General features: G+C 35.6%; 3 protein-coding genes and 2 long non-coding RNA genes across 9 annotated transcripts; 1 reads left to right on the plus strand and 4 right to left on the minus strand.

Moving 5' to 3' along the window:
- Positions 1-4184: 4184 nt before the first annotated feature.
- Positions 4185-5967, minus strand: LOC121266386. Its single transcript, XR_005940795.1, has 2 exons — positions 4855-5967; positions 4185-4621 (listed from the first exon to the last, which is right to left on the minus strand). It is a non-coding gene; the product is annotated as an uncharacterized LOC121266386 (long non-coding RNA).
- A 47-nt stretch (positions 5968-6014) lies between these two features.
- On the minus strand, positions 6015-9570 carry LOC121266384 (protein DEHYDRATION-INDUCED 19-like). Its single transcript, XM_041170196.1, has 5 exons — positions 9051-9570; positions 8841-8980; positions 7375-7452; positions 6954-7237; positions 6015-6297 (listed from the first exon to the last, which is right to left on the minus strand). Exons 1-5 carry the CDS (start codon positions 9133-9135, stop codon positions 6189-6191), a joined length of 696 nt encoding a protein of 231 aa, XP_041026130.1. The 5' UTR covers positions 9136-9570; the 3' UTR covers positions 6015-6188.
- A 1741-nt stretch (positions 9571-11311) lies between these two features.
- On the plus strand, positions 11312-13873 carry LOC121266385 (uncharacterized protein At4g28440-like). The gene is made up of 2 exons (XM_041170197.1): positions 11312-11840; positions 13358-13873. Exons 1-2 carry the CDS (start codon positions 11573-11575, stop codon positions 13546-13548), a joined length of 459 nt encoding a protein of 152 aa, XP_041026131.1. The 5' UTR covers positions 11312-11572; the 3' UTR covers positions 13549-13873.
- LOC121266387 lies at positions 13619-14763 on the minus strand. The gene is made up of 2 exons (XR_005940796.1): positions 14277-14763; positions 13619-14027 (listed from the first exon to the last, which is right to left on the minus strand). It is a non-coding gene; the product is annotated as an uncharacterized LOC121266387 (long non-coding RNA).
- Positions 14764-15372: 609 nt separating this feature from the next.
- LOC121266388 (protein NUCLEAR FUSION DEFECTIVE 6, mitochondrial-like) lies at positions 15373-19896 on the minus strand. 5 transcript variants are annotated; one of them, XR_005940797.1, is made up of 4 exons: positions 19593-19888; positions 19350-19471; positions 16612-16683; positions 15373-15481 (listed from the first exon to the last, which is right to left on the minus strand). XR_005940797.1 is itself a non-coding variant. In XM_041170201.1 (3 exons), exons 1-3 carry the CDS (start codon positions 19760-19762, stop codon positions 15474-15476), a joined length of 300 nt encoding a protein of 99 aa, XP_041026135.1. In that variant the 5' UTR covers positions 19763-19888; the 3' UTR covers positions 15373-15473. The 5 variants fall into 5 exon arrangements, 4 of the variants coding, with proteins under 4 accessions (XP_041026135.1, XP_041026133.1, XP_041026136.1 ...); XM_041170201.1 differs by lacking the exon at positions 16612-16683; XM_041170199.1 differs by lacking the exons at positions 15373-15481; positions 16612-16683 and adding an exon at positions 17120-17359 and having other exon boundaries at positions 19593-19896.
- Positions 19897-20085: the final 189 nt, after the last annotated feature.

Consider the following 20085-nt stretch of genomic DNA (forward strand, 5'->3'; position numbering starts at 1 on the left):
CCACAGTATGAACTTTGTGAGATTGATTTAGGAAATTATATTTTTGTGCGACTGATTTTGAGAATTTGACTCTATAGACCCAGAGAATCTTTTGTTTTGTTTCATTTCATTTTTGGTGTTCTTTTCTTTTATTTTTCTTCTCCATGCTCCATGCCAGACTTGGATTTCGTATCTAAGTTTATGAAATTTTCTTATTATGGTTCTTAGTTGATTCTTATATAGGTCATACAAGCAGGCCCTATAGGTGTGTCTCGCCTTTCTCTTGTTCACCCTTTTATGTGTTCTATTTTCACCTTTTTTATTTTTTATTTTTGGTTTGTTAGGTATAGGAACTCTTTTGATCTGTAAATTGGGTAGATGCTCGTTCGTTTCATATTCATAATTGTTTCTTTTGTTTTTGATATATTTTTTTGCGCATCCTAGTCTCCATAGTAAATGTTTTATTTATGTTTTTTGGTTTAATATTCAGAAATATTATGAACATTCTTCAGGCTTAAATGAAAGATACTCTAATTTAACTTATTGATTTTCCATGATACATGAAAAAAAATGTAACGTTTAAGAGGGGGTTTAGTAGCATTGTATATATTTGAGGTTGATTACCTTATTCAAAACAAGTCTTTGAAAACTATCTTTGCTGTTCTTCTTTGCAAAACAGAACATATGCATACCCGTTTATCTTCTTTGCATACTAGATCTGCAAAACAGAACACAAAATTTATTTCTTTACTATTTTTCTACATATTTCTTTGCATGCCAGATCAACAAATAACTTTTATTTCTTTGCTGTTTTTCTACATATTTGTGGACTGTTTGTCTGCTGAAAATTGATTAAAATTTTAAGGAATTTGTTAAAATCTAAAAATTGTGTTGGATGGCTGTGATTATATATGGGAGCTTATTGCTTTTATTTTTGCTTGTTCTGACTTCTGTCCAAAGATTATGCTGATTCTATATGTAGTGCCAAAGAGGTTTTTTTGTCTTTTGTTTTTTGTTTTTTTTTCATAATTCAAGTTGATTTAAACATTCCATTGAAGAGTGCTACTTTTACATGTGGTTTTACATGTCAGTTTGAGGCAGACAGATATAACATCTACATATTTGCAAAGACTTGCATTTATAGAATTCATTCTGTATTTGTTTGTTTGGACAGGAAATTGAGAACTATGGCAAGGTAATGAACTATGCAGCGAGTGAGGTGGAGAAAAATGCATATTGTAATGGGGACTGGCAATGGTGGTTGTGTCTGTAGAGTCTGTTTCCAGTGGCAAGGGTGGTTGTTCTATTTCATATACCAAAGAATATATGTTGTTCTATTTCATATACCAAAGATGTGTATAATTCGAACTAAAGAAGAACTTGGATGATGTGCATTTTATGTATGATCTAGTGCTCAGGCCCTTTATTTTTCTTTGTTATTTATAGAGTTTCATTAGCTCAAATGAAAGTTATTGTGCATGACGTAGTACTTAATTTAGATCGTAAAGTTGTAATATGTAGGAAAAATGAGTAAGGAGATAATTATTATATGTTTTTTTCTTTTTGGTTTTGATTTATATGCATTATATTTATTAATTAATATATGGAGTGTATTTGAAAAATATAAAAAAATTGTAAAATATTATATTACTATTTTGGCTTTAACATGTCTAGTTCAATGTGGATTCACCTAGCCAAAGTTTAACCCTATAGCCAAAACTTGAAATTCTAGCTAAATTTTAGACTTGGTAATGGCTAGGCTATTGCCAATGCTCTAACTATGCCAATGGAGATGCCAGCATCCTCGTAGAATTAGCAATTTCAAAAGTTAAAGTTTGGCTAATATGTCACTTTTTGACTTTTAGCTAATCATTTAAAATTTGAACTCTACATTGAATTAATCATCTCACTATCTATAATAATAAAATATTATTTAAAAAAAATTATTTTTAAATATTTTGAATGCATTTTTTATTTTTATTTCATAATCTTCAACAAATATTTCTATTTTAACTTTCACAATCCAACAACCGATATAATTAGAAAATAGAGATTGTGAGAAAATTGATATAAAATTATATTACCTTGCTACAATAGCAAGTCATACTTGTCTTTGACTTTGGCTTTATTGTAGCTCCTGGGTTGGATGGCTTTGCTTTGGCTAATCCAATATATTCCAACTTATGATGAGATTAGCTAAACTAACAGCTCAACTGCCATTTGATTAATCCAATGAGGATGTTGTAAAGGCGAAAGGCACTGATCATGAGCTTAAACTGGTTGGCAATGCTAGCCCCGGCCCGGCCGTTGTGCCGAACCCCTTTGTGTTTTTGTCAATAAATGTTTTTTTATATATGGATCGATAAATATATATATATGTATATATATATACACTTTTAAATTTAAGAGGATAAAAAGTATATATAATACTCTAATATTGACAGAATAACTAACTGAAAAATTATAAATTCGACACTTTTTCTAATTAAAAAAAAAGGTTTTTTATTATTTAAATTAAAAAAGACCATGCATATTACTATATATTTACCATTGGGCCCTGCTACGTCTACTGAGAATTTATACTGAGGGGAAAAAAAAATATTATTATTTTTTCAAATATTTTAAAACTCCCTTAAATATTTAAAAAAAAGCACAAACTCATTAAAAAACATTTCATTAATCATTAAGTAAAAAAAAAGGAAAAAAAACTACAATCGATACATGTAAGTGGAATATTATTTTACTCATAAAAAAAAAAGTGGAATATTATTTTCCATATTTATTTGGATGGAAAATGATAGATATACAACTTATTTTATAACTTTTTATATAACTATATTTTAAATGAGTGTCATTTTTATAAAATAACATCGCTTTACATAAATACCCTCATTTTAAAACATGATTATATAAAAAATTTTAAAAAAATATTATACATGTATTATTACTTTTATTTGAATATAATCTCGTGATCTATCTTAACGCAATGTCATTCTCGTAACCAATCTTATTCTGTCCCTACCACTATAAATCAAATTAATTTTAGCCATAACTCCAAAAGGATTATTAATAAAGCTAAAAATTCTTATTTTTTCATCGAGATTCTTGCTTGATTGATTGTTCTTCTAGAATATAAAGCCGTTGCTACTATTCACGTGCTTAACTCTTTTTTTTTTCAAACAAGCATATCATCTATATAATAAACAATAATAAAATACAAGATTCGGTAGGGTGGGAGCCTTCAATAATCATCCCAAATTAATAATTACAATACAAGAAAAATAAAATAAAGATGATCTGAAATCAATGACTTGGCTCCCACTCATTTCTCACAAAAGGGAGCCGCTTAAAGTGATTTTTTTGAATCTTTTGACACAATCTAGTAAAAAAATTGTAAAACTATGACTGGAAGCCGTAGTAGATTGTTGTGCTTCAATTTGTTGGGTAGGATTGGCTGAAAGAGACTTTCACTACCATTTTATTTTAATAATTGGTTAAGAAAAATAGGAATATAGAAAAATAGCAACTAGAAGATGAGTCGAATTGTCGACAGACGATTGTCACTGGCTGTGGAAGCGTGTGTAGTCTATGCGCCACTCTTAGAGAGAAGATAATGGTCAAATCTAAGAGATCCGAAATTGTTGATCTTGATGGTGCTGCCCGTGAAACGTACGCGCTGCTCTTCTAGTTGATTTTTTCTGCCGTCTAAAGGATCAGCGGCTGTCGAATCTAGTGGTGAGATGCGTGGCGGTTATAGGAGGACGATAGGTAGTAGATCGGCACATCTCGATGCTATGGACGAAAAATAAACAAATACCGAAAAAAAACCGATGGACAGAGGAGTGAGCCGGACATTTTGTCGGTGTAGCACGACTTTTCTCTTTTTGGAATAAAATTTTACAGTATTCGTCACTCACTTGAGACCCACTCCCAACGAGAAGAATATGGTTCTTTATACATTTGGTAGTTGGATTAAACTCTTATTTTTTTTTGTAGACAACGAAAGCACGCACGTAGAAGTGTCGATTTATTCTTCCCGAAGTCATGGATCGTACCTACCTGCAAGACATGTTTATGCATTCCCAAGAATCCCAACTAATCATTCACTTGCAATGGTATGCCGTTGAAAAACTGAATCACGAGATTCACATGGTTTGTTGTTCCCAAACCACGAGAGAGAGAGAGAGAGAGTATACTGAATGGAATTGAAGAATGGACTGAAGTTTGAACTATTCTAGCGTTCATGTTCGAAGATTAGAAGTAATTATTCAGGGATTACAAGATGGTTTGGCTCAACTAAAGCCAGCTTCCCATTTATTTCAAACTTTATTTCCCCCTGAGCTTTCTGAAACATAATGTAATAATATATACAATGCGCGCGTCACGGCATGTCCAAGCTGCTAACTACTCCTATCTCAACAAAATTTTAAAAAAACAAGTAAATAAAAGTTGCGCTTTGGATAGGCAATGTTCTCCATCCTTCACGCCAAGGCTAAACCATCTGGGCGCTGTCACGGAGATCAGGACCCTGCAGATCCCAATTTTTTTGCTATTCAAAAACTAAAAAACGTAGCTTGATGAATTATTAATCGCCTCATTCTTGATTCCCGCTTTGCTCTACCATCCAACAAATCCCAAGAAACTGAAACAGAAAATAACAAGGAATAATAATAATAAAAGTCCACAAAAATCGATCAACAGAGTATGATCCATTCATCATAGTAGCATATCCTTATAGCATGATATAAGGCACCAAACTCGCTAAGTTCTGGAAAAGAAACATTTTCCCACAAGAAGAATTCAAACTACTATCCATCTTGGAGTTCAAGGAGAAACAAACGACAAAAAAGGAAGAAAGATAAGAGAGCTCAAAACCTGAGTGATCGGACGGCGACATGTTTGGAAAGAACATGAAAAATGAAATTAGCACCGTGGAGAAACAATACAATCCCAGTACATCCAAGAAGAAATAACTCAACCATCATCTCTCGATCGTTTTTACCACCACAAAGAGCTCTTTCTTTCTCCGCAAACGAATCAACGAAGTCTCTGTTTGCGCAACGGCCGACGCAGAGATGAAACGAAGTCTCTGTTTGCGGCAACGAAGACCAAGTCCTTTTGTTCAAGGAATCAAGGGTGGATCCTACCAGAGGCGTAGCCTTGGACTTACTTGTTAAAGCGAGAGAGGTTTTAAGATGGGTCTCTCTATCTCTCTCTCTGTGTGTATATATAATATAATATTAATTAATTTATCAAAGGCGGTGCGTTGACGTCATTGTTCATATACTATTCCAGACTTGGATGGGCCTTCACTGTGTGCTCACTTTCACTTTCAGGCGTGGATGATAATATGATTGCATGTTTCTACTAGGACTTAAATTTGATTGGCCGTTGGATTCGTGCGGCAATGATATTATGATGAGTAGTCGGGTGGATTAGGTGGTTGGCGTCGGGGGTATGGAGATTGATATACTGCACTGCAGCTGAGGTGGATCTCACAGCGGCAGGTCAGAGGGTCTCTGCACGTGTTTTTCACCATTTTTTGTTCTCGGCTGATCGGCAGTATGGGTACCGACATTAAGGTCTTAATATTTTAACGGCGCCGACCGTCGCCGCCTTACCAACCACAATGGTTTCGAGTCGTTACACAAATAAATTACAAGGTTTTGGCATGTTGTTACACGTGGGTACATGGGAATGGTTATTGCGACGGGAGAAGTAGTCCGGCACCGGCCCCGTGAGCGAACTTGCACGGAGACAGTGACCTTGATGATCATAGGTTGTTTATTTTACTGTTTACCGGAACTGACCCTTTTTGTGGACTGAATTCTTTTTCTCGATGGAGCAGGAGCTTGTTGATTTTTTTCATGCGCCAAAGATAGATAAGATTTACTCATTGACTTGAAATGAATTCATTAGCTGAAGTTTTCCATAAACTGATAGATCATTTTGGAACATTTCTTTAGAATGAGTACATCACTGGCGGGTAGAGAGAGAGAGAGAGAGAGAGAGAAGGGGGGGGGGGGGGTGTGGGCGGGATACAATCATCAGGAGGCACTCATAGTGAGTGCCGCTTCGATATCCATGTGAGGCACGCATTGCCTTTACAAGACAATGTAAACTACAAGCATCCCACCCAAAGGTACCCCCTTATCATGACTTTTAATAACTCAGCATTCAATTATTCATAATGCAACTTACTGCTTCTATTAATCACCTAACAGAGTCGAGAAAAGGACATCTTGCAAGAAACCAGCTCTCCCGGCAGCTTGTCGAATCCTTTTTTCCCGCTCTTCGTAGCTCAAAGAAGGGTCAAAACTGCAAGAGGGAGAGATGTTAAACGGTTGGATCCATAGAAGGGTGTTTACAGGAGTGTGAAGGTGTCCATAAAGCATAAATAATTTGATTGAAACAGATGCAGTGAGTGCCTCGCCCCACCAAAGGCTGTAACTCCATTACTTCTAATTTATCTGATAGTCTCTGCTCCTTGATGGATACAAAAACCGTGGATTGTCTTGTCTAGGAAACCAAAACATGCATAACATTCTCATCGAGAAAGCTGGCCAACATATTATGGATTAAATGAGCAAGCCAAACCCTGTCCATGGACTACATTGGTAAACGATTAAGATGTGAAGCTTAAAAAAACATGAACAAATTGCTTATGAGCCTTGGCTTACATTGGCAAAGTGTTGAGTCCCAAGTTTCAAATCTTGCATAAAATAGAACAAGGAACTCAAAACAGATTTTTATGAAGTGAGGATGTTGAAAGCAAGGGACAAAAATATCTAAGAAGGTATTATTACATCTCACCAGAGACTTCTGGAAAAGGGCGGGCACAAAAGGGATGTTAGATGATGACAATTACTTAAGGCATTTTAACTAATCAATTAAATGACTAAACAAGTGGTCTATAATTCAAAGGAAATCATAGGTTCCTCTGATCATGAAAGAAAATATATGCAAACCAGTACCTTGATTTCCATATATGTGCTGGTGCCTCATTTTTTGCGGAAGCGTCCTCAGCACTGGCAGCCACAGATTTTGATATTTCTTCCGCTTCAGATGCAGGAAAATTCAAAATGAGCGATGATAAGAATGGATCAGTAGCTGCAGTAGACATGTTAACACTGTTTGACCGATGTCCACCACCCGCTAGAAGCACTTGCAGATGAGCCTCACGAAGATCCCGACCCAGTAGAGACAGCGCCTGACTGTTAGGAATTGCTACTCTGCGTAACCTGCGACGTCTCTGCAAGTATTCCTTAGTTAAGGGAAACTTATATAATGGTCCAGTTTTGTCATCGATAAATAACCAAGCATTTTTATTATTATTTTATTCAACAAGTCATACAAAGAGAAAACGACTGATGAATTTTTCAGTTTGAAGGATATCTTGAACAAATGTCCATGTTGGAGGGTGATATGGCTCAACATGTCCCGCGCAACTTTAACAGAGCAAATAGGACAAACCTGCAAGGAAAAAGTGGATGCAGAGTGAGACTATATTATCAAGAAAGCATCATCAAAACTAGAAATTAAACAACTTAACATACCATCCGCCCTTAATTGTAAGGAATAAGGTAACAACAATAGATAACTATATAAAACAATAGTTTCATTTTGTTCAATTTTCTTTCTCCATTTCCCCCCTCTTTCCATTGATTCATGCTGGACTTGGAACTATATCAAAGAAACCAAAATTAATTCTAAAATTTCCCTCACATCAAAGGCATCAACCACATATATGATCCAAGATTTGAAGTCTTCAGCACTATATCTTTGGATTTAGGTGCTAGCATTCACATGCGAAAATGGAGATCTCCTATATTGAATCCATGAATGAAACAATATAAACTGCACAACACTGACCATGAAAATTGTGTTTTATATACTAACTATAAATAGATTGAAAATACAATAATTCCTTACTCAGAAAATTCTGTTCACAGTTAAGTAACTAGAGTAACATGGGTCTGGATCATGATATGTAACATCTGAAAGATGAATTATATCATTCCTCTTTGACTTAGCTTTCGTATCTGTCCTAAAATTGTGTTCATAGTTGCAGTGGCTGCCTCTTTGTAACTTTACTTTGCACACGTGAACCAGTATTACTTCCACGTTTCTTACCATACTATGATGAAATTACAATATCGTAAAGGAATACACGAATTAACCAACAGAAGCAGATATAAAAGGAGGGTAACAAGTTACAACTTGGCTTTGAAGAACTTATGGACTCGGTTGATTTCATACTCATTCGAAATCAAAAAGTGAACCACCCACAGACGTAGGGTATGAGGCTTGTGGGTGGTGGCAGATACCAAATTAATTTAACACTGAAAGTCTTCTTACTTTTGCCAGCCCCAATTCAACCAAGTTGTAATTTTCATGTTATTTCTTTTATTGGGTTCCTCCTTTATGTAGCCAACTAAACATCCAACCATTCCAATGACACCAATCTATGAGCTTCTTCAGAAAATACATAGTTCATAGTTGGAAAAAAAGGATTATAAAACCCAAATGACCAATTGGGAAGATGAACATATCCCTCAACACGGAGAGATGTACTTTGAGGACCTCTGCCCCTATTTATATGATCTAAGCACCATATCCGTTTTATCACAGACATAAGCACAAACAAAAAAAATCAAAGCACTCGATGAAACAAGAAATATCAGACGACAAATCAAAAAAGGGCAGACACAACTTTACCAACAGAGATTGTAACCCTCCGACATGAACGGAATAAGGAAACCATCTAGTCTCATAGACCGAATACCATCAGAGAGGTCGTTCTTCAGAGAGAGAACACAACAATAGAACAAATCGGAGGGCGTGTCTAAAGAAATACGTACGGTGACTTTGGACTCGAACGAGTGCTCGTCTTCGAGATGCGAGCACAGAGACACGATGTCGAAGTCCTCGTAGCAATACGGGCATGGGAAATCGGGTCGGACCTCGTCATCTACCTCAAACTCATCGATGCTCAACCGATCTAATCCAAAAAACAACATATTTAAAACTAAGAATGAAAAACAAGATGGGGAGAGAGGGGGATCGGATACCTAAGTGGGAACTCTGATGGTGGTGCTGGAGCGTGTATTGGCGCTTGGCGGCGGCGAGGCGAGAGGCCCAGAAGTCGGAATCCATTGAATATAAGGATCAGATGAAGCTCGCTTTTTTTTTTTTTTTTCTCGAAAAGATAATTTCTTCTGATTCTAAATACTTCCAGGGAGGAAAAAGAATTCAACTTGGCCTCCGATCTTTAACCTCTTGGGAGCCTTTTTCGTTTCTGAAAATTTTAACTTTTTGGTTAGATATTCCTGTCCAAGTTGATCGCAGGGAAGATCTTACAAAATGAGAGACAGCCGACGTATGATTGTTTTATTTTCTTTTTCTTTAAAGGTTGATGGATATTATCTCATGAATTTGACTATTTCTTAGAATCGTTTATTAATGTGAGGACCTCAGAAATGACGATTAGGCTGTGAAGGGGAGAGATAAACAGAGAGAGAGAGAGAGAGAGAGGTGGGAGGTTTGTATGGTGAGGTGACGTAAAGTCAGTGGGAGCAATTGTCGGGTTACTCTTCGTTTTCATTTCTTTCCATCTTTTGCTTGAGTGGTCTGTCTGTCTGTCTGTCTGCAATTTGCATGCCGTTACTTTTTGGGGCTTCAATTTTGTTTGAGTGTATTTTAAGTTAGTAATTTAGTTCGGTTTGGTTGCACAAATTTATTTGGTTTCATTCTATTATTATAATTTTTTTAAATTTTATATAAAATATAATAAATAATTTAATTTTTTTAAATTTTAAAATAATAATAATATTAAAAATTATATTATAATAATATCTTATTTAATTTTCAACAAAACATCTCATCTCATTTGAATTGCATAACCAAACGAGAGCTTACACTTCCTTCTTATTTATTTTTATTTTTTATATTTTCCTTTTTTATTTAAATTTGAATTAAAAATGTTAGAATACGATATTTTTTGTATAATTTAAAAGAAAATAAATTCAATTAATTAATGTAATCATATAATTTAATTAAAAATAAATTTAATTTTATAAAAATTGACATTCTTTTACTTATTAAGTCAATTTTTATAATTTTTATTTATTTTTAATTAAACTATATGATTATGTTAGTTACTGAATTTATTTTCTTTTAAATTATGTAAAAAGTCAAATTTATTCATGTAGTAAAAGAAAAATATTTATTTATTAAAAATGATGTTTTGTTGGGAGAGGGGAGGGGGGTGGGAGGGGGATACGTGCGGGCAACGTCAGCGTGAGAGACAGAGAGAGGTTTGTGACATGGGGCGGCTACTATGCCGCCCCATTTTGACCGCGGGCATATCGTCAGCATAAATTTTTTTTTTTTATAATTTTTTAACATATTTAAATATATTTTAAAAATAAAAAATATATCAATACACTTAAAATTACTTTCTTATCTGCTAAGTAAAAAAAAAAATAAAATAAAAAATAAATTTTGACTAGAAGTCAAATAGAGATGTCAAATTGGAGAAACAAAATAGACTTTCTCTTGTGACATTGTGTGGTGAAGATCGTTGTTCTTTGTTTGTTTTTCTTTTCTTAAAAAAAAAAAATATTCGAAAAGTTGGCCACTAATATATCAAAAAGAACACCCTAATTATCTTTTCTATTTACTTATTTATTAAGTAAAAAAACTTCAAAATCTCCAATATATTTGATTTGATTTATTTTATCATATTTTTTACTATATCAAGAAGAGTAATTTATAATTTTATTATAATATACTTAAAATTTTGTTCGATATAATTTAATTTTGAAGTATTTGAAATGCACTCATCAAAGAAACTAATAGCTCATTTAGATATTAAGATGAGATAAGATGATTTTAGATGAGTTAAATAAAATATTATTTTTTAATATTATTATCGTTTTAAAATTAAAAAAATTAAATTATTTATTATATTTTATATAAAAATTTAAAAAAATTATAATAATAAAATGAGATGAGATCAAATCGTTTCTATAACTAAACAAATTTTAAAATGATAAATTTTAAAATGATCCAAGTGGAGGATGTGAAGGGTATAAATAGGTTGAAATTTTGACGCCCGGGGGGGAGGGGGGGGGGGGGGGGGGGGGGGGGGGGGGGGGGGGGAACAGTGGGTCCTGGCTACTTGCCTAAATACATTAATTAAATGTACGAGCTCTCTCATTTTATCAATCCAAGATGAGGAAGCAATTATAAAAAAAATTAAATATCTCACTTTATTATTAAAAGAACACAATTAAAGTTACAACTAATATGGAAAGGATTGAATTAGGTATAGGAAACCAAGAGATTACCGACAAGGAGAGAAAAAGAACGACTTTTAAAACGACGTCGCCCTCACCTTCACAAGGAAACGACGACGGACCTTCGTCAACAAAGAACGTGAGACTCAAGCGCAGAATCTGATTCTACAGTCGTGCAGTACTAGCTGTTGAAATATGTGAGAAGAAACTCCCCAACAATCTTCGGCTAGGGTTTTCTCCCTCTCTCTCTCTGAACCTTAGCAGGAAAGTAACCAAACCTTCGGATTCTATCAATGGAGTCTATTATGGAGACGATTCAGCCTCAGCAACAAGAACAAGGGAGCGCGAGCAGATCGGAAAAGAGAAAGCCGGTGTTCGTGAAAGTGGATCAGCTGAAACCAGGAACGAGCGGTCACACACTGATCGCCAAGGTCTTGACCTCCAACAAGGTCTTGCAGAAGGGCCGCGCTGCCTCTCAGCACCTCCGCCAGACTCGCATCGCCGAGTGCCTTATCGGTGACGACACCGCCACCATCCTTTTCACCGCTCGCAACGATCAAGGTCCCTAACACTAACTCTCTCTCTCTCTCTCTCTCTCTCTCTCTCTCTGTGCTTTTGTACATACATATATGTGTATGAAAATTGAAATGATTTGGTTTCAATGTGCTTGGTAATTTGCTCTTAGGACTCAAGTTTTGTTGTTCTGGTGGTTTGGGGGTGTGGAGGGATTTGCTCTATGTATATTTTCTTGGCCTAAAATTTGAGTTTGGTTCTCTGTATTCTTTTGATTTCGGTCTCCGGACTTTAATCAGAAGCTGGGAGTGATTGGTTGTCCGTTTTCTTTTATAAATTTAGATAAATAAACGGATCCTTAGCACCTTTTTTTGTCTCGTGTATGTGTCCAAACCGCATTTATGTGACTAATAATTTGAAAAAGGGATTGTTTTTTTGTATGATATCTTGAAATGCTATGTTTGAGCTTATCTAGGATGAAGCTCGGGATAATGTGTACGAACTTTATCGTTAAAATAAAATAAAAAAATAAAAAATTGTACGAACTTTATGGGAGCTTTATAGGATGTATCCTCTTTTACATTGTTTTCCTTGCAATGTGGGTATGAAATAGAATCTCGTTGTCCATAGTTTTCTTAGCCATACCGTCACGTTTCATATTTTTAGTTCTGTGAAAAGTAATTACTACACACTCTTCCACACCAGTGTAGGAAGCATATCTAGAACTACATGCTGGAGAATATATCAATTCTTTAGCTCTTGCTGTTTTTGAACCTGTAATATTGAAATTTTTGCCATTAGTATCCAAAGTTGGCTTATCTTAAATTGATTATGATTGTTGCAGTTATTATTCTTCAGAATTCCTATTTGGAGATTTAAGATTATCCGATTTCTCTGAGCAAGTGTGTGCGAGACGCTTTCGAGTATCCTGGCATGTAGAGGGTCTTGGAGTGTATGTATGCATACAAGTGTGTATAGTTGGAATATTGATTCCACTTTAGCAATTGAAGTTGTCTAGTACATGCATTAGTCCAATGGTTACAATGCTTGGCTCTTACTAATGATTTTATCAAGAAAGATAATAGCATGATATTGAGCGTTAGTTCCATGCATGTATATCCACTACCTGACACTTGAATTAGGTAATGGAGATACATATATTGCAAAGAAAACGATCAAAGTGATTTTCCATCCCAATTTGTTGTGAACTGGTAGAAGGGTTATGAGAGTGGCTTTATTGCTTGGGGTCATCTTTTTTAACGATTGAACATTTAATGTTGAATCCCATTGGTTTTTCCTTTATTTTTTTAAATGTTTCAAAGTAATTACGGGTTTTGTCGTATGTTTTAGTTGCAGTTAATAAATATGGTGAAAAATGATTAAAAGCTCTCTGCCAAAATAAACCAAAATTTGGTGTCAATCTCAAAAAGCTAAACATTTTAAAAAAGTCCATATAATTGTAATCTTGATGTGGTATCTCCACTGGACCCCCACTCCATTGAAAAAGTATGGTGCATCAATTTCTTTACCTGTTTGTGATGATAATGGTTGTATCTTTTTTGCAGTTGACTTGATGAAGCCGGGCGCCACTGTAATTCTTCGTAACGCAAAGATTGACATGTTTAAGGGGTCTATGAGGCTTGCTGTTGACAAATGGGGCCGCATTGAAGTTACTGAACCTGCTAAGTTCGCAGTTCAAGAGGATAACAATCTCTCCCTGGTTGAATATGAGTTGGTGAATGTAGTCGAAGAGTGAGTGTTGTGAAATGAGCCGTGTGATACTAAAAGAGTGCTTTATAGGTTGGAAGTCCCATAATTTTTGCCCATATTCCTGTGGCATGGGGGTTACATTTTCTTTGTGACAGTTGGGTTTGGTATACAAATATCAGTCAAAATAGAGTGTTTCCTTTACATGTATTAACATCTACTAGGATTAGTCTAATGCTTGTGAACGGTTAAGGTGTGTCAACAAGATTTATGAGTGGTAAGCTCCTTTCATATCGTGGAATGGTAAGCTATTTTAACTGTTGAGAATTAGTTCCTTTGGAATCTTATAATTTATGTTCTGCATTTTGGCTCTAGATTTATGAGATGATGGTTTGTCATGATTCTTTTTATATCGTTTTAGTGAGGTCTAGAAACAGTTGACTGGAAGTTAACGGTTTATAGTTCGTTATGAGTTATTTTATAGATCTTGAATGGTTCGTGGCATGTTGACAAGAACTAGGGTTTCACCTCCCAAAAATAACAATATATTACAAGGATACGAGTAGATGCTTTGTATATTCTCTTTTGGCTGAATCAGGATTTTGTTGGTGGCCAGTCATTAAGCAATGTGACGTGGCACCCAAATGAAAGATTAGGTTGTGCTAGATTGGTTACTTTTCTGGTACTTCTATGTTATCCTGTGATGAACTTTAGGTAGACTCACTTGCCAAAGGAAAAATGGAAAAAAAGAAGAAGATGAACTTCAGGTAGACTCACCTGAGTCGCCTTGGCGTGGCCGAAACAAGAACAAGAAAGCAATTTTCTTTTTCACATCGTCCAAAATGAGCACATGATATTCGGTAGCCTTCGGCCTCATTGAGTCATTGACACCGTAATGATCCACCCGGTTGCCTATAAACAAAGGGGAAAAATAGAACCTTTTTCTTGATATTGCTTTGCTTCAATCCACACTCCACGGTATACATTTTGGATTCTGGAAACCATGCCCGGTCTAACCCATCAACAAGCTTGAGGATTCTCTTATTATAATTTGGTAAACATGCCTGTATCAAACACTCTCCTCGCAATGAAGCTCTTTCTTTCTGTTTCTGTTTCGGTTTTCGTTTTCATTTTCCTCTTTAAAGGTGAGAATTTGTGCAACAGGCTTCGTAGTTGGCAGCAAAAATATTGATGTATATTGTGATGATTATGGGGGACCAACTTAACCAAATATTGTTCCATCCCATAGCATGGAAATGGGCAACCAAGAAGAAAAGAGCCCTCAGGACTGAACCAAAAGACTCTAGTCCCCAAAGCTGCTCCTACAGTAGAGCATAAAACTCCAGGTTGAAGCTTATTTAGAGATTGCGTGCAGTCAAATTTGATTGCCCTCTTTACCATCGACACTCTAAGGTGTTCAGGGGTTCTGATTTACAAGTTTTCAAAGATCCTATCAGAAACCAGGTGCTCCTTTTTTTCATCTAATGTTTCTTCCCCAGGAAAGGAGAAAAAAGAAAGAGGAAATCTTGCCATACATGGGGACATGGCACTAATGCCTTCTTAGGTCTATCACCACTAACACACCAAATCATGCTGAATTTCTGAGCGTTTTGGGTTATGTTTATGAATGTATGCCTCATCCAATGAATCTGAGACTGGCATGCCACCTAGCCTATACACGATCATCAAATGCAACTTGATATTCTAAATCACAGCTAGTCTATAGAATCTACAACGTACGTGAAGTAATGCAAACATTTCTTGAAGAGAGTTGATCTCGCACCGTTATGCAATATTTGAAAAGATAAGAACAATCTAGTCTCATTATGATACCTACTTCTTCAGTGCCTGTAGAACGACTATTAATCTTTTGACTTTCATATCCGATCATTGAGAATAATGCCTCAAGCAAGTCTTACAAAGTCCATTGAAATCCATGGAAATTATGATCAAGGTACGGCACCCCAACAACAATCATCCATCTACAACAAAGAACAAGAAGAGTACTAATCAAGGGCAGAACAAATGCTTAGTCACTTTACTTGTAATCAACCAAAAAGAAAAAAATAAAGACGATTAACATTAAAACATAGTATATTTCTTTTTGGAGTTTCCAGGAGTAAAAATCCAGAGATGAACTTCTAAGGCAAACCAAATAGACACAGGGGACGTGGCGAGACACAAGGCTGAAAGCCATTAGCAACTCTTACAGCCCCAAAATAAGAAACAACTGAAGTCAAGAAGAAGAAATGATGTAGAAACTGTAGAAGCTGAAGGTGTGGTGGTATGACCAGAAAGAAAAACTTCACTATCTAGGTTCAGAATGGTGGGTTCAAGATGAGGCAGAGGTGGAAACAAAATCACGTCATCCTCAAAGCAAACTTTGTCAAGCAGCACATTCTTGTATAATCTTTATCTTAGAAACTTGCACTAAAAATGACTAGTTTACGCAAACAACAGTAAAGTACACTTCGCATAACAAAAGTACCTACCTAAATGGCATATATAATAAAGTTGGCTGAAATGATGCATTGAACATTCACAATGTATTTCTCACCACCTAAAGACAGTACTCTTGTGTCTCTTCTCCTTGTCCTTTCCGTCTTTCACATGTCAACTCAAACTATAGAATCCAGACTATTAACAGCAAATATCAATTTCCATATTCAGGCCATGATGGCCATATACACCCTGAGACTGTTGAATTCTGTATGTTACTCCATTAGGCCCTTTGAAATTTTAGTAGACGGCTGAAGTGGTTTAAAATTTATTAAAGTCAAACCCAATGCCACTGCTCTCCAGTAACGCTACTGGATTATTATCATTATCAGAAAACATGTTCTTTAAAGCCGTGGAAGTATATTACATACCCATCAATTAAAAGTGAAGACAAACAAACTACTTAACGAGGGAACATTGTTATCATCATTATCATACCCAACTACATATCTAGCTTCTTTCTATTGAAATACCATTAAGTAAGCAACCATTTATAACCTCAGTTACTTCCAGCTTGAGCTATTAAACTTTTCTTTCACCAACTTGGCTGGCTTTGTAAACAGGCAAGAAACATCTAGAATCCCTACTAAAAAAAAAAGCTTTATTTCACCACCTTGTCTTAGAGTGCATGTACATAAAACTTTGCTCGAATCTTCTGCCATTCATCACACATCATCATTGCAAGCTGAGCGAATACACCACAAATCAGTATGATCCTCATATGACCATAGTGACATTAATATCAATGAAACAAAATAGTTCAACCTAATTAAATATGAGGAAACACCTTTCTATTCAAATTCATCACTCTAGCGTTTATACCAGCCATAAACATCCAAGTTTTAACTTACCAAATAATCAATGAAAATCACATACATGACACATACACAAGCAACATCTGAACAAAAATGACTAGCATTTTTGTGCATAACAGCAACCATTTCTACAAGATAATGTATTATTTGGGGCTTTTTGATCCTTCCACATCCATGATGGAATTCTTTAGGGGAGAAAATAAAGGGATAAACACTTTCTCTACTGGTTAGAATGAGAAGGAAATGAGGAAGTAACTCATAATTTGTTTCAAGTTCAATGAACTAATCAAGATCATTTAGGAGATCTAGCTAGAAGTTCTCATAACTTTTTTCTAACGTCATAACATTGTGATATTAAGTGTGCAATCTCTCATCTCTCTAGGCGAGTTTTCAAAAGCACACACAACAATACTTCCAAACCCCAAATCCCAATCCCAATCACCAAACCATCCGAGAACATTCACCAATGCTTTCAAAGCACACAACAACAACAAATCCGAGGAAATCTGAATTTGATGCTTGATCTTCATCTAGTCTTCTCTTGCCCTACAAAAGGAAAGAGGGTAGCCATTCTTTCATTGAGAGACAGAAAGAAAGAAAAATGGGAGTACCTAAAAAAAGTGGGGAAACTAATGACGAAGAAAAATTGCTTAATTTCAAACCCCAAATCCCAATCCAAAAGTACATAAAATGCATCCCACTCCCTTGAAAAAAACACACATTACATGCGGCCATCTAATAATTGCCAATAGATTGGACATCTTTGTGCCCACAAATTTCCCCATTTCTCCATTCACCTTATGCAAAAATAATACTTAATAACATAAATATAGCAGGTCAATGCAAAAAATACTGATGTACTGTAGTGACAATTCACCTGAACATAGCCAATAATAGCTATGACCAAACCATATGACCATTTAATGTATTGTTTTGCAACTAATTTACATCAACACCACATAATGCCCCATATAAGCAAATATTACGAGACCATGAAGTATAGATGCTGAGTTTTCAACTGGTAATTACTTACTGTTTGAGCTCTGGTAAAGAACTTTCAGCTTTTGAAACTTTGTATCACTACCTGACTATCATTCAATTGAAAATGCGGGCAGTCATTGCATTGCTGCTATTTAGAAGATGATTCCTTTATATTTGATGTGGTGCCTATGCCTGGAAAGGAATGGGCGGTGTTTTGATGATAGAGAACACGTCAGGAGAAGTTAGAGAGTTTTTCTTTCAAACTATGTCTTTGGGTGAAAGTTCTTGTATTGAATGGGGATAATCTAAATTATTTTCTTTTAGCATTTCCTAGATCCTAGTCTTCAGCTTGTATCTAGGTGTTTCCGCTTGTATACTCCATGTGTACTTGGGCTATCCCTATTTTCTTGCCTAAATAAAATCTCTTATTACTTATCAAAAAAAGAAAATGGGGACGGCAGACACTTCACTTGCTAAACAAAAGTCCCCCTATCTTTAGTACCTCATAAATGTTTCTTTATAAGTAAAAGAAAGAATCATTAGTGTACCCCATAAATGTTAAAAACCATCTTCCTGATAAATTATTTAGATATTCTAAAGTGATCTATTTCCAATCTAGGTGATATGAACATAACAAATTAGGTGAAATGTAGGAAAGTTCTGAGTTAATGAAAGCCAAAGGATCCCCGATTTCACTTGAATGACAACAGAAAACAGTGATGCTTAAAATCAACCACAAAGACCTGAGACCCTTTCAATATGATTATTTAATTTTGTCAAGCCAAACTTTGGTTGAATCCACAAATCATAAATTAATGCAAACGTAATTAACACATTTACAATTCCAAAATCGTCCAAAAAACTAAAATCTTGTCTAGTGTAAATTAGAATGTCACTTTGACAATGAAGAGTACAGTGGTGGCCTCTGAAGTTCAGCTGTCTGCACCATTACAACAAACTTTATTAAAAACAAATTCTCTCTCTCTGTCTTCTTCTTTCTCCACCTTTCTTCCCTCAAGAATCTACACACCAACATATTAAAAAGAGAAGAAAGTACTGATTTGCATACAAAATGAGGGGTTAAAGAGAAGCAAAAGGAGAATCTGCAAATGAAAGCTAGGAATAAGCAGACTTAAAAGGTAAATTCCATGATTAGGACCAAATTTGAACCCAAAGCCGATGTATAAGTTGCGAGTGCAAGTTTAATTTCTCTCCTAGTTGAATTAATGATGGGATTCAAGGTCAAACCTTATATAAATCTCCATACACAATTCCAACGCAATACACGGATCTACAACTATAAACTTGGCAAATTCGAATAGAGGGGATCAAACCAAAACTTAATAGCCAAAATCCTATATTATGGCGTAGTTTCCGCATTCACATTTGAAAAATTGAAAAAGCAGTAACCACGCCACTAGAACAACAAGCGGTTCACCAATGATAACTCAAAAAAGCAGTTCCAGCACCACATAATAGACAATCGAATAGAACTTTATGGTGAATTATCAAGTCCAATTCATTGCAAAAAAAAAAAAAAAAAAAAAAAAATTACCTTCTGGAGTCCAACAGTAGCTGCGAAGAGAGGCGGAGAGCATGGAGTTGAGCAATGCGGAAGCAGTGGCAGTGTGATACGGAAGCAGCGTTTCCACACAGCAGCTCATCTCCACAGGAGACCTTTATCCCAACAAAAATGCATACTAATTATCTCAGATAAATATCTATCTTTATCAGCGTATTTATTGGAAAATGAAATCATTCATTTAACAGAGAAGGCTAGTGTATTTAATGTATGTACCTGAAAATGCGATGTGCGATAGGGTTTTGTTTGGGGATACGAAATGGTGAACTTGCGGGTCTGGCCCTAGCTCCGGCTCCGGCTCCGGCCGTAAGCCTCGCCGCCGAGGCGGTTCGTGCCGATGTGGAGCGGAGGACGGACCTGGCGGCTGTGGCGGCGGCGAATGACATGACTTGACTTTGGGTTTTGGGTTGGCCAGTGAGTATGAGGAGGGGCTTCGTTTTCTCACGAGGGTTTTGCGTTTCGTTCGGGGTTTTAGACGTAAGATCTCTCCTACGACTACGAGGTTTGAGAAAGGTGTTTGTGTGTATATGCTCGTACGAGAATGTGGCATTTTGTGATGAGAAATGATACTTGCAGTTGTGAGTGTGTAAGCGCTGCACAGTTATTTTAAAAAAAATAAATAAATATGAGATTCACATGAAAAGAAATTAATTTTTTAATAATAGACCTCACTCTTTTTTAAAATGACTGTACGATATTTACGTATTTC

This window comes from Juglans microcarpa x Juglans regia, chromosome 5D (assembly GCF_004785595.1).
Source record: "Juglans microcarpa x Juglans regia isolate MS1-56 chromosome 5D, Jm3101_v1.0, whole genome shotgun sequence".
NCBI lineage: Eukaryota > Viridiplantae > Streptophyta > Magnoliopsida > Fagales > Juglandaceae > Juglans > Juglans microcarpa x Juglans regia.

Bases quoted from the DNA above. Each gene is read 5' to 3' on its own strand.
- LOC121266385 (XM_041170197.1), top strand. From the start codon at position 11,573: ATGGAGTCTATTATGGAGACGATTCAGCCTCAGCAACAAGAACAAGGG. The intron at 11,841-13,357 runs GTCCCTAACACT...TCTTTTTTGCAG, and splicing joins CACCGCTCGCAACGATCAAG to TTGACTTGATGAAGCCGGGC.
- LOC121266388 (XM_041170199.1), bottom strand. From the start codon at position 19,762: ATGTCATTCGCCGCCGCCACAGCCGCCAGGTCCGTCCTCCGCTCCACA. The intron at 19,472-19,592 runs GTACATACATTA...GTTGGGATAAAG, and splicing joins ATCGCACATCGCATTTTCAG to GTCTCCTGTGGAGATGAGCT. The intron at 17,360-19,349 runs GTAATTTTTTTT...TTCCTTTTGTAG, and splicing joins CTACTGTTGGACTCCAGAAG to GGCAAGAGAAGACTAGATGA.
- LOC121266384 (XM_041170196.1), bottom strand. From the start codon at position 9,135: ATGGATTCCGACTTCTGGGCCTCTCGCCTCGCCGCCGCCAAGCGCCAA. The intron at 8,981-9,050 runs GTATCCGATCCC...TTTTTGGATTAG, and splicing joins CCATCAGAGTTCCCACTTAG to ATCGGTTGAGCATCGATGAG. The intron at 7,453-8,840 runs GTACGTATTTCT...TTTTCCTTGCAG, and splicing joins CGTTCGAGTCCAAAGTCACC to GTTTGTCCTATTTGCTCTGT.